Here is a 13,155-nt window from a genome sequence, read left to right as displayed (position 1 = left end):
CAACTTGCCGATATCTTCACCAAGCCACTTGATGAAAAGAGGTTTTGCAAGCTAAGGAATGAATTGAACATACTTGACTTCTCCAATATGTGTTGATGCACCCTCAATTTATATGACATGCCTCTCCTTCGAGTAATCCAAGGTAAAAGTTGATTGACATGGCATACATCCTTGCTAAGAACATGATTAGTGCATCTAGACATATTTCACACTTGAATAGGCTCATTCATGAAAATCAAATGAATTTGATGCTTGTATGGTACCACTATTGCTTGTATGTTTGAAATGATCTAGTGGTAGCATATGATATGTTTGTGGGCTTGTAAACCTAGTGTTTGATCTATAAAATGAGCTATAAGTGTTTAACTCAACATGGTACAAGATAACCCTTATTTGGAGGTGTGAAGAAGCTTGTCCTTGGATCAAACCGAGTTAAATATCTTTTGCAAGTAATCTAGATTGAACCAAATTGGGAAAATGATCCTCATTTCACATGGTTTCACCCCAACCTATCTATAATTTGAGCTCACCTTTTGTGTTAATTGTTGACAAAGGGGGAGAGAAACAAAGATATGAGTGATAAGGGAGTATTTGACATAAGGGGAGATATATGATAAAGGAAAGGGATCAATTAAAATTTTGAGCACACAAGTAGGGGGAGCAAGCTTATAAACTTGTATGTTGCATCTTGATGTGCATTTCATATGTTTGCTTGCATAGCACAAGTTTTTAAATTTCAATATACATGCTTGTATGGTGTATGCTAGCTATAGGTTTGAGTGATAAAATGAAAAACTAGCATGCATAGGCTAAGTAACTAGACTCGTGCTCACATTATGAAAACTAGACCCTTACTTTTAATGTTGATCTCATGGGGTATTCTAGTTTTTGTGTATGTCCAGTTACTAATGGTGCTAAGGATGGTATATTGGTGCACTCCAGTTGGTATCACGCTTCAAAGGTCCATCTCTTATACCTTAGCATCATTTGGTAGAAATTGACTCCTACGTTTCCTATCTAAGCATATGTGAAAGCTACAATCCAAACTCTTGGCACATATGTAGGGGGAGCAATTACTACCATTTGGAGTTCATGAAACTTGTCCATACTCTTTTACACATGGTAGATATGCTTGGGCAAGCAACGTGAATTCAATTATATCTCAATTCATATCTTTGTGTAAGGGTTGTCATCAATTACCAAAAAGGGGGAGATTGAAAGCTCTAGTTTGGTTTTGGTTAATTGATGAAACCCTAAGTGCTAACCTAGTTTATCAAAGTGATTATGAGATAGGTAGCACTACTCCAAGTGATGAAGCAATGGCGAAGATCATGACAATGGTGATGGCATGGTGATGGTCAAATGCTTAAACTTGGAAAAGAAGAAAGAGAAAAACAAAAGGCTCAAGGCAAAGGTAAAATTATAGGAGCCATTTTGTTTCGGTGATCAAGACACTTAGTGAGTGTGATCACATTTAGGATAGATAGCCATACTATTAAGAGGAGTGAAACTCATATCAAAATGCGGTTATCAAAGTGCCACTAGATGCTCTAATTCATTGCATATGCATTTAGGATCTAGTGGAGTGCTAACACCCTTGAAAATATTTGTGAAAATATGCTAACACATGTGCACAAGGTGATACACTTGGTGGTTGGCACACATGAGCAAGGGTGAAGAAGTTTGAAGTGAAATGGAGTTGGTCGCAAAGATGCTGGCGTCGGTCAACTGACCGGACGCTGGATCAACCAGCGATCGGACGCTGAAGGGCTGCGTCCGGTCGAGTTGTCGGATGGCATAGTGACTAGGGTTAAGCACCGGACGCTGGTCTGTGTCCGGTCAAGCATGACCGGACGCATCTAGTCGGCAAAAGATGGTTTTGGGAGCTTACTGGAAACGACCGGACACTGGGGTCTGAGCGTCAGGTCACTTGTGCTAGAGCGTCCGGTCAGTTAATAGCTGTTGAGATCTGGCGGCTTAGGTTTAACTCAGAATGACATGTGGCTTACATCGGGCGACCGAACGCTGGATCAAGCATCTGGTCAACTGGACCGGAGCGTCCGATCACCCCAATCAGTACCCAGTGAAGGGGTACAATGGCTCTATTTCATGGGGGCTTCTATTTAAGCCCCATGGCCGGTTCTAGCTCACACTCTTGCACATTTTCATTGACATAGCAACCTTGTGAGCTTAGCCAAAGTCCTCCCACTTATCTCCATCATTGATCCATCACCACTGTGAGATTGGGAGAGAATCCAAGTGCATTGCTTGAGTGATTGCATCTAGAGACACTTGGTATTCGTGTTGCACTGTGGATTTCGCTTGTTACTCTTGGTGGTTGCCACCACCTAGATGGCTCGGTGCAGCGGTGGAGGATCGGCACGAGTTGGTGATTGTTCGTGGCCGTCTCCAGTGATTGTGAGGGGAGTTGTACCTTCCCCGGCGGAGTGCCAAAAGGTAACTCTTGTAAATTACTCGTGTCATTGAGTTACCTCACTTGTGGGTAGGTTCTTGTGGTGTCCAATCATGTGGATGAGGTTTATGAAACACCTCTTAGCCGCCGAACCACCAAGTGTTGGTCGACACAATGGGGACTAGCGTGTTGGCAAGCACGCGAACCTTGGGAAAAAATTGGTTGTCTCTTGCCATTTGATATTCTTCCGGTGATTGGTTTCATATACATCTAGTGATTGATTCATTCCTCTACACGGCGGTATAACCATCCTATTCACTCGTTTACATTCTTGCAAATTAGTTGTAGCAAGCTCTTTAGTGTAATTAGATTTGAGAGCATGCTTTGCTATTTAAGTTCGCTTAGTGGAGCTCTTTAGAGTAGAAAGATTGAGAGCTCTTAGTGAGTAGTATCATAACTAATTGTGTGTCTATCTATCATTGCAACTAGAATTGTTGGATAGGTGGCTTGCAACCCTCGTAGAGCTAGAGCAAGTTTGCATTTCGCTATTTGTCTTACTAATTAAATTGCTCTAGTTGATTTGTAGATTTTTAAATAGGCTATTCACCCCCCTCTAGCCATATTAGGACCTTTCAACGGGGGCTCTGAAAGATGCTGACACCGCCCCCTCTCACATCCAAATTCGTGGGGATGGCAGTCTACACTCCTGCCTCTTTCCATGACCTCATGGATGACGAGGTTGAAAGCGACGACTCCAGCATCAGTGACGTCGTGGCACCTAGCCACCCTCTGTCCTGGGAGTGTGCTATGGCGGATGCTCTGGGGTAGCGGAGTCCCTACAGACTCACGCCCCTCTGGACCCTCGTGTAGAGGCCCTCGCTCGTGTGTAGGAGCACAGCGAAGAGTTGCGACAAAAGCGGCAGAGCCAACAGCCACCTGCGCTGGCGCGCTCAGCACAGCATGCCGCGCCACACGTGCGTAACCTGGCGAATGGAGCCCGAGGCCATGCCCGTCAGGTCCAGTGCAACATCATGGATGGAGGAAATGATCCCCCATAGTTCGCTCAGGTTGGCCATAACATCACCGCTGCGGCGATGCTTTTATGTGGCCTTCCTGAGCCTATCGACCCCTAGGAACAAGCGATCCACTGGAACCTCCGAGCGCTGGTGGAAACCACCACCATTCAACAGGCGAAGAGCTTCACGTCGCGATATCATCTCATGGCCTCTTCCCCTATCGAGGGAATGGGGGTGCACCAGTCGAATCGCTCCATCCGCTCACCACTACAGTCGCCGGGCGTAGAATAGGAGGACGTAGCTACACCACGGCCTGACCCAGTGCCTGCTCCACACCGACCACCTATGTGCAAATGGCTTAGGCCAAACCATGACGCTCACAGCGTCATCAACAATCGGCATCAAGCCCGACGTGATGATGACGCCCATCAAGGGGCAATGAAAGCAGGCTGCACGGGCCCCAACCGGATCATCGAGGGGAGTGGGGAAACACACCCCATGCATGGTCACCCACCAGACAGCCCAGGACCATAGGCCTTTGGCCGTTGTATCTAGAAAGCGTCGTTCCCATAGCGCTTCCGACCACCTACCAACATCGCCAAATACACCGGAGAAATGAATCTCGATATATGGCTCGAAGACTTTCGGCTCACCTGCTGAGCTAGAGGAGTGGATGATGATCACTTCATCATTCAATACCTCCCCATCTACATGGGGAGCATGTTCAAGCATGGCTCGAATTCCTCCCGCCTAACAGCATCCGCGACTAGGTGGATCTAAGGGCAAGGCCAAGTGTGAGGACCAAGATGAGGGCCCCTCCACGCAAAGGGGCAAAAGGAACAAGAAGGATCGGCGCCGATCAGCGAACCCCACTTTGGTCCCCGCGGCCAATTGTATGGGCAAGCAGCCCTAGCAGGGTCATCATGACCACTTCGACAAGCTCATGGAGAGCCCGTGCACCAATCTCGCCTACCCTGTTAAGCACCTCTACAAGGACTATGAACTCCTCAAGTGCTTTCTATTGCAGGCCGGTGGGCCGAAGGAAGGAAAGGGCAGGGAGGTAGCAGCCAAGAAAGGAGGCATGGTAGGCAAGGATGATGATAGTTTTCCCGACCTTGAGGAATGCCTCATGATCTTTGGGGGATCCGATGCCATTTACTCCAAGCGCCATCACAAGGTGCGCTATAGAGAGGCATGCATTGCTGAAACGACTGTCACCTCTTTCCTTAGCTGGTCAGAATCTCCAATCACTTTTGATCAAAGGGACCATCCTTCCCATGTTGCCAGACCGGGTCGCTACCTGCTCGTCATCGACCCCATTGTCCGCAAGAAGCATCTCACCAAGGTGCTGATGGATGGAGGCAATGGTCTCAACATCCTCTATGTCAACACCCTCGATGCCATGCACATCCCCTAGTCAGAGCTTCGCCTAGTGAGCTCTCCCTTCCATGGTCCCAAGGATGCAGGCATACCCTCTCGGGCAGATCGACCTACCTGTCACATTTGGTGACCGAGCCAACTTCCGCTCGGAGGTCCTCACCTTCAAGGTAGTGGACTTCCTAGGGTCCTACCATGCCATCTTGGGGCAGCCATGCTATGCCAAGTTCACAGCGATCCCCAACTACAGCTACCTCAAGTTGAAAATGCCAGGACCGAACAATGTCATCACTATGGGTAGCACCTTTTTGCACGCCTACACGTGCGACCACGAGCATTATGAGCTTGCCACTACCATCATCAACTTAGCTAAGCTCCCTCAGCTCAAAAATTCATCGACTCCAGTAGTCCTAGACTGCTGCAAGCCAACCTCCTCAACTACCTTCCACCCAATCGAGGAAACTAAGGCAGTGGGGATCGACCCCACCGACCCAACCAAGACGGTGCGAATCGAGGCCAAGCTCCCAGCCAAATAGGAATGCAAGCCTGCCAACTTTCTATGCACTAATCGCGATGTCTTCACATGGAAACCTTCTGACATGCTGGGCATACCGTGGGAGGTCGCTGAGCATGCATTAAGCCTTGTCCCGAGCTCAAAGCCCACCAAGCAACACCTGCATCACTTTAACAACGAGAGGAGTAGGGCCATAGGTGAGGAGATCGCCAAACTCCTAGCAGCCGGGTTCATCAAGGAGGTATACCACTTCGACTGGCTAGCCAATCCTGTTCTTGTTAAAAAGAAGACCGGTAAATAGAGAATGTGCATTGATTATACTAGCCTCAACAAGGTGTGTCCGAAGGACCATTTTCCTTTGCCATGCATAGACCAGATAGTTGACTCCACCTCAGGATGCAAAATACTCTCCTTTCTAGATGCCTACTCAAGCTACCACCAGATCGCGATGAAAGAGTTCGACCAGCTTACAACTTCATTTATCACCCCGTATGGTTCGTACTGCTATGTAACCATGCCTTTTGGTCTGAAGAACACTGGCGCCACCTATCAATGGTGCATGCAGCAATGCTTTGCCGACCAAATCAACCTGCTCGACCAGCCTGACCAAGTCGAGCGGCCAAAGCCAACAATTGCCATCTATGTAGATGACATAGTGGTCAAAATGGCTCAAACTTGCGACCTGATCGCGAACTTGGCCACAATATTCGTAAACCTCCGAAGGTTCAACATCAACTTGAATCCCAAAAAATATGTTTTTGGGGTTCCAAAGGGGAAGTTGCTTGGATACATCATGTCCGAATGCGGCATCAAGGCCAACCCCAAAAAAATCACAGCCATCTCCAACATGGGCCCTATACGCAACATCAAGGGCATATAGAGACTCACCGGTTGTTTGGCCACCCTGAGCCGGTTCATTTCTCGGCTTGGCGAGTGGGGGATGCCCCTCTACAAACTTCTCAAAAAGACAGACACATTCATCTGGACTAAGGAAGCACAACAGGCTTTGGAAAGCCTCAAGGCGTCATTGACATCAGCCCCAATCCTCATTGCTCCCAAACAGGGAGAACCCCTCCTCCTCTATGTCGCAGCAAGCAACCACATGGTGAGCGCTGCCCTAGTCATCGAAAGGGAGGAGCTAGGACACCACCTGAAGGTCCAGCGACCCGTATACTTCGTCGGTGAGGTACTCACCAATGCTAAGGTTCGGTACCCCCAGGTGTAGAAACTTCTATACGCTATGTTGATGGTGACCTAGAAGCTCCTGCACTACTTCACCGACCACGAAGTCATGGTCGTTACTTCATTCCCGCTGGGAGACATCGTCTGCAACCACAACGCCGTGGGATGGATCTCAAAGTGGGCACTCGAACTAATGGGCCACGACATCAGGTATATCCCCCGCACCACTATTAAGTCTAAGGCGCTTGTGGACTTTGTCGCCGAATGGACGGAGGTCCAGCTCCTGATCTCAGATGTCACCCATGAGTAATGGATGATGTACTTCAATGGGTCTGTAATGGCACCTGTCTCAGGGGCTGGAGTGGCTCTGATCTCCCCGGATGGGACCAGGCTCCACTACGCGATTCACCTCCATTTTTTGGCCTCAAACAACACCATGGAATATGAGGCCCTCATCAATGGACTGCGCATCGCCATCGAGCTTGGCACTACGTGGCTATATGTCCACGGTGACTCGAAGTTGGTCATCAGCCAAGTCATGAAGGAGTCATCTTGCAAAAGCCCCCTCATGGTAGCATACTGCTAGGAGGTGTGCAAGCTTGAGGACAAATTCTAGGGGATTGAACTACATCATGTCCCCCAAAAGGACAACGATGCCATCGATTTTCTCGCAAAATTGGCTGCCAGGCGGGTTTCGTCTCCAGATGGGGTCTTCATCAACGACCTTCACAAGTCGTCTGCCTGCATCCTAGAAGGTCCGATCCAGATACACTCCGACACCAATCTAGCACTCGGGGGCTCCGACCTTGGTGCCTCCATGACGTTGTCGCCCATCATCGTCATCATGGTAGCACTCGATCAAGCTGACTAGAGAACACCGCTACTCACCTACCTCCTCAAGGAGATTCTCCCACCAGAAAGGACTGAAGCGTGACCAATCGCTCAACGCGCCAAGACATTCATCGCATTCGGTAACAAACTTTACAAGCGAAGTTCATCGGGAGTACTCATGAAGTGCGTCCCTACCGACCAAGGGAAATAACTCCTCCTTGAGGTCCATGCCAGAATCAGCGGACATCACATGGCCCCGAGGTCACTAGTCAGAAAAGCCTTTCTCCAAGGTTTTTACTAGCCCACTGCGCTGCGAGATGCAGAGGAGGTCATCCGCAGGTGTGAAGGATGCTAGTTCTATGCTCTGCAAACTAACTTGCCGGCGCAGGAGCTTCAAACCATCCCCATCACTTGGCCATTCACGGTCTAGGGCCTCGACATGATCGGACCCCTCAAAAAGGGCCTGGGTGGCTTCACTCACCTACTCGTAGCGGTGGACAAATTCACCAAGTGGGTAGAGGCGAAGTGATGAGGACATAACACCTATGCATATGGCCATGTTTGGCGCATGGTATGGAGGGGTAGGAGGCCAGCAAGGGTGTCCAAGTCAAGAAGGAGGTCCGAGGCTAATTCGGTTCGAATCCCCAAGGTGGAGGAGGCCCAAAGCAACTCAAGTTCGAGTCTGCCTCGGCCTCTAGGACCAGTCTGCCTTAAACTGGTCACCCAGGACGCATCCGGACTCTGTTTTCAACGAACCACATATGGTTGGAAAGCTAATTTGATAAGGAAGCCAATCCAAGTGGTCTCACATCAAAAGACTTTCGAAATCAATAGGAATCATCAAAATAAGTCAGCATCTAGAATCTGCTAGGGTGCTACGACATCGTCTTTTGGTCCATTGGACCGTGTATCGTGTTTGGGCCCATTAGGGGGCGCGTCCAGGGGGGTGACACCCAAGACTCTATAAATAGCAGTCGTCGCTCTCCTTAGGGTTTGGGTTTTGTTTAGTTCTTGATTTACTCGTGAAACATACATCGTTTTGCTGCAACTGTGCCGCTAAGGCTGCTTGCTATGAACCAAGCCCTAGTTCTTGATCTTGTTTGCCTATGGCAATTAGTTCTTTCGAATAAAGACTTGAACTTCTTCTCGTTATCATAAGCCTCATATTTATTTGCAATTTCAGATTGCGTTCATCCCATTCTTGCTTGTGTTCTCGATTCACTTGCAAAAAAGCCTTCTTGGCGAGGTCAATCGCGTTCGTGTGGTTGATAACCAATGGAGCAGTGGTGTAATGGTTGCGGGGGTCCAAATCAGTCTTGGTTCGAAGCCTAGATCGTGAACGTCGAGTCTCCACCAATCGACATTATCATACCTTTCGGAAGATCGGGCCTAGTCTACATCAAGTAGTATCAGAGACCTTGTTGCCCGTTAGGTATAACTTTGTTTTCCCTTTAGATTGTTACTGTTTTTGCATTACCTATCATCCACAAAAGGCCAAAAAAATATACACTGCCACGTATTACTCGTCCTATAGCCTCGTTGTGCCTTTGCAATTTTTTTTTAATTTCAGTTTGTTTTATTGAACCGTTGTCCCTCGCCACGTCTTAGTGTTCGTTGTGTTCTGATCTTGTTCTTGGTCTAGTGTCAAGTCTTGTCTTCCAGTGTGGTGATAGTTTGTTCCTTTTCACCAAATCTTGCATCTCTGTTGGTTGTTACATGAGCAAATTGAGGGAAAAGAATAAGTCAAGTTGAGAGAGACATATAGTGCAAATCTTTATCCTGATCCTTATTTCAATGTTTAAAAAGGATATCTCATCTGATCTCCATGGTTGTAGCTGGTGGATTATTCTTGTGCATAGTTTGAAAGAAAGGAAAGCATTAATTGGCAGTTATAGTCTCCTTTGGAAATAATATGCACACAAGATTTTCTACTGTTGGTTAGTTGTGATCCTTGTTGGGCATCTCTTTGGTTTTTCCTAGCGCTAATCCAAAAGGAAAGTTGCTGTAAGGGTGTCCATGCCTAGGCACTCCTACTGCTGATATTGCTTTGCTGGCCGAGAGTTTAGATCATGCTACAGTGCTGCTTCTTGATATTTTTATTTACAGTTATTTTTGCAGCACTTTTCTGAGTAAAAAAAAGAAAGAGTTAAAGGCAAAGAGGTGCAAAAACCAAAAGAAGGAAAAAAAAGCTGCATCTAAAAAAAGAGAGAAAAAATAAAGAAGGAAAGAAAAAGAAAGTGAAAGAAAGTTTAGAAGTGCTTGCATCCTTTTGAGTCCTTGTGCTGAGTTGTATTGTATTGCTTGCTTGAACTAGGTCCAGAATGAGTTTAGGCCAGCGACATAGACTAGCTTGGGACTACTTTTCAATCTTGCAATTTCTGAATTAAATTATTGCTATTTCTTACTACTATATTGTGCCTGTCCAAGCTCCACTTTCTTCTAATCAAGTACAGGTTTGCCTTGCAACTATTACACTCAAGCTACAACGGTATCACAGTCACCGACCGATTACACCGCCTGTTGCTTTGGTAAGAACACTTATAAGACTATGGTAAGACACTTGAGAGTTGAGAGCCTTGTTTTTCCTTGTCCACAACCTAAGTAGTTGATACGGATAATACTTTTGTGTTGTCTTCTAACAATGACAGGTTGTTCATATCCACCGACTTATGATGGTATAGGTGCTGATTAGTACATGGAGTGGGAAATTGCCATAGATAACATATTTGCTACTAGCTTTATGTGCCCAAGGAGGAAGGTAAACAATACAGCTAGTGTTTTGTGATATTTAGCTTTATCTTGGTGGTAGTCTTTAGATCCTTCTGATAAACCTCAAACTTGGAATGATATGAAACTCCTTATGCGAGAAACCTTTGTTAATCCACCTCATGTTTTGACTTCATATGCTGAGGTTCACCATTTAGAGAAAGAGTCTGTTGTTATTCCTCTTGCTATGACTAACCTTCTGTAGAATAATGTACATAAGCGAGAGGATGACATGGAAGAAAATGAGGAGCTCACAACCTCATATGCAAATTCAGAACCATCACTACACAATGCACCTATTACTCCTGCTAAAAATACAGGTAATACCCATGGTGCTACACTCACGGAAGGTGAGAATTGTTTTAATGTACTAAATTCTTCCACAAACCATGCTATCATAGAGCAATTGTTAGTGGAACCCTCTCTTGATTTATCTTTGTCCCATGATAATTTGCTTGATGTTCCTTGTGATAAAGATGAATTAGTTGATGATGCTTTAGTTTTACATGTTTTGGAACCAGTCACTTGTGCTAAAAATAAACATATTATTCATATTGCTACTAAAACTGATGAGTTCAAACTGTTGTCTTTTTTACATACTTTGGGTTACATTGAATTTGATGTTTTGTGTAACCTAGATTGTTTGGAGGAGAGCCTTTTTAAATATGCTGATTTGCCTTGGTTTTCTAAACACACATATCATGTTATTGGCAAATATAACAACAAGGGACAATATATGATACATCGAGTATACATTCGTAATAATATGAATTCTCCTTTTGTTGTACAAGATTATGATCATTTAGAGGGCAACCATAATAATACAAACATTATCTCATCTTCCTCAAAGAAACAAGTTCACTTCCAAGAAGGGGAGCATTGTTGGTTGCTACCTATGTCTGCTAGACCATCTATTCCTACATTGTCTTTGGTTAGTTTTAATCTTTTGTAGGATAGTGTTGACATACATCGTGTGCATTTGGATCATGGAGTCTACACGCTTGCTGAAATTTTTATGCAAGATGATATGCTAGAAACTTGGAAACATGGTCACATTCCTTCACACAATTATTTCAGTTCCCTTTGTCTTCGCAACCCCGTTCTCCTTTATGTTGTGCAGGTTTAGTTTCAAGCACAATCGACGCCGAGGATGGCTTTTTGTCAAGAAGGGGAGGATGATGAGGACATAACACCCATGCATATGACCATGTTTGGTGCATGGTATGGAGGGGTAGGAGGCCAGCAAGGGTGTCCAAGTCAAAAAGGAGGTCCAAGGCTAATTCGGTTCGAATCCCTGAGGTGGAGGCCCAAAGCAACTCAAGTTCGAGTCTACCTCGGCCTCCAGGACCAGTCTACCTTAAACTGGTCACCCAGGACGCATCCAGACTCTGTTTTCAACGATCCACATATGGTTGGAAAGATAATTTGATAAAGAAGCCAATCGAAGTGGTCTCACATCAAAATAACTTCGAAATCAATAGGGATTGTCGAAATAATTAGCGTCCAGAATCTGCCAGGGTGCTGCGACACCGTCTTTTGGTCCATTGGACCATGTATCGTGTTTGGGCCCATTAGGGGGCGCGTCTAGGGGGTGACGCCCAAGACTCTATAAATAGTAGCCATCACTCTCCTTAGGGTTTGGGTTTTGTTTAGTTCTTGATTTCCTCGTAAAACAGACATTGTTTTGCTGTAATTATGCCGCCAAGGCTGCTTGCTGTGAACCGAGGCCCTAGTTCTTGATCTTGTTCGCCTGTGGCGATTAGTCCTTTTGAATAAAGACTTGAACTCCTTCTCATTATCATAAGCCTCATATTTATTTGCAATTTCAGATTATGTTCATCCCGTTCTTGCTTGTGTTCTCGATTCGCTTGCAGGAAAGCCTTCTTGGCGAGGTCAATCGCGTTCGCATGGTTGATAACCAACGGAGCAGTGGTGTAACGGTTGCAGGGGTCTGAATCAGTCTTGGTTCGAAGCCTAGATCATGAACGTCGAGTCTCCACCAATCGATGCTATCATACCTTTCGAAAGATCGGGCCTAGTCTATATCACGAAGCCCATCACCAACATTCGCTAGGAAGAGGCGGTCATGCTCTTCCATGACATCATCTATCATTTTGGTGTCCCTAACTATAACATCACTGGCCATGGAACTAACTTCACCGAGAAGAAGTTCCTGGACTTCTATGACAGATATGGCATCAGGATCGACTAGGCCTCGGTCGAACATCCATGTACTAATGGTTAGGTCAAACGAGCCAATGGCATGGTCCTCCAAGGACCTAAGCCACGAATCTTCGACCGACTCAATAAGTATGCTCGGTGATGGGTTGTAGAGGTCCCAGCGACCCTTTGGAGCCTAAGAATGACCCCGAACCAATCCATAGAGTTCGCACCTTTCTTCCTGGCCTACGGAGCTGAAGCAGTGTTGCCCTCCAACCTCAACCACGGTGCCCCAAGAGTGAAGGCCTTTGATGGAGACCGAGCCACGGAGGCTTAGCAGGACGCAATTGACCTACTTGAGGAAGCTCGCAAGACGACCGTCATCCGCTCCGCTCGCTACCAGCAAACTCTCCATAGGTACCATGAAAGAAAAATTAGAGGGAGGATCCTCCAGGCCGGAGACCTCATGCTCCGAAGAACCCAATCAACCAAGGAGAAACATAAACTCTCTCCACCTTGGGAAGGACCCTATACGGTGACCGAGGTGATCCGACTGGGCACCTATCGACTGAAGGACGACAACGGCAACGTTCTCACCAGCACATGGAACATCGAATAGTTACATCGTTTCTTCCCCTAAAACTCGGTCTTACCACTTTCTTTCATTCAACGTTTGCTCCTACAAGCACCATAGCTTGAACACTCTTGGCCTGGGTCGCTCGGGGGCTCTACGAGGGTGTGATACCACCCCTCTTTTTTTTACTATCATATAGTAATACTTTTCACCCAAACGAAAGGGTAGTCTATTACTTTAGTTATCCTATGTAACTTATGTTTTAAACTCCCAACCGATCATACCCCACCATGACCTACGGTTACGAGCTGCTGAGCCTCGC

At 46.4% G+C, this 13,155-nt stretch overlaps 1 protein-coding gene across 1 annotated transcript; it reads left to right on the top strand.

Annotated features, from left to right (window-relative positions):
* Nucleotides 1–4,889: 4,889 nt before the first annotated feature.
* Nucleotides 4,890–5,342, top strand: LOC136453638 (uncharacterized). Its single transcript, XM_066454199.1, has one exon. It carries the CDS (start codon nt 4,890–4,892, stop codon nt 5,340–5,342), a length of 453 nt encoding a protein of 150 aa, XP_066310296.1.
* Nucleotides 5,343–13,155: the final 7,813 nt, after the last annotated feature.

Source organism: Miscanthus floridulus, chromosome 1 (genome assembly GCF_019320115.1).
Source record: "Miscanthus floridulus cultivar M001 chromosome 1, ASM1932011v1, whole genome shotgun sequence".
In the NCBI taxonomy this organism is placed as follows: domain Eukaryota; kingdom Viridiplantae; phylum Streptophyta; class Magnoliopsida; order Poales; family Poaceae; genus Miscanthus; species Miscanthus floridulus.
The sequence above is the reverse complement of the archived record's forward strand: the minus strand, read 5'-3'. Positions and strand labels throughout refer to the sequence as shown.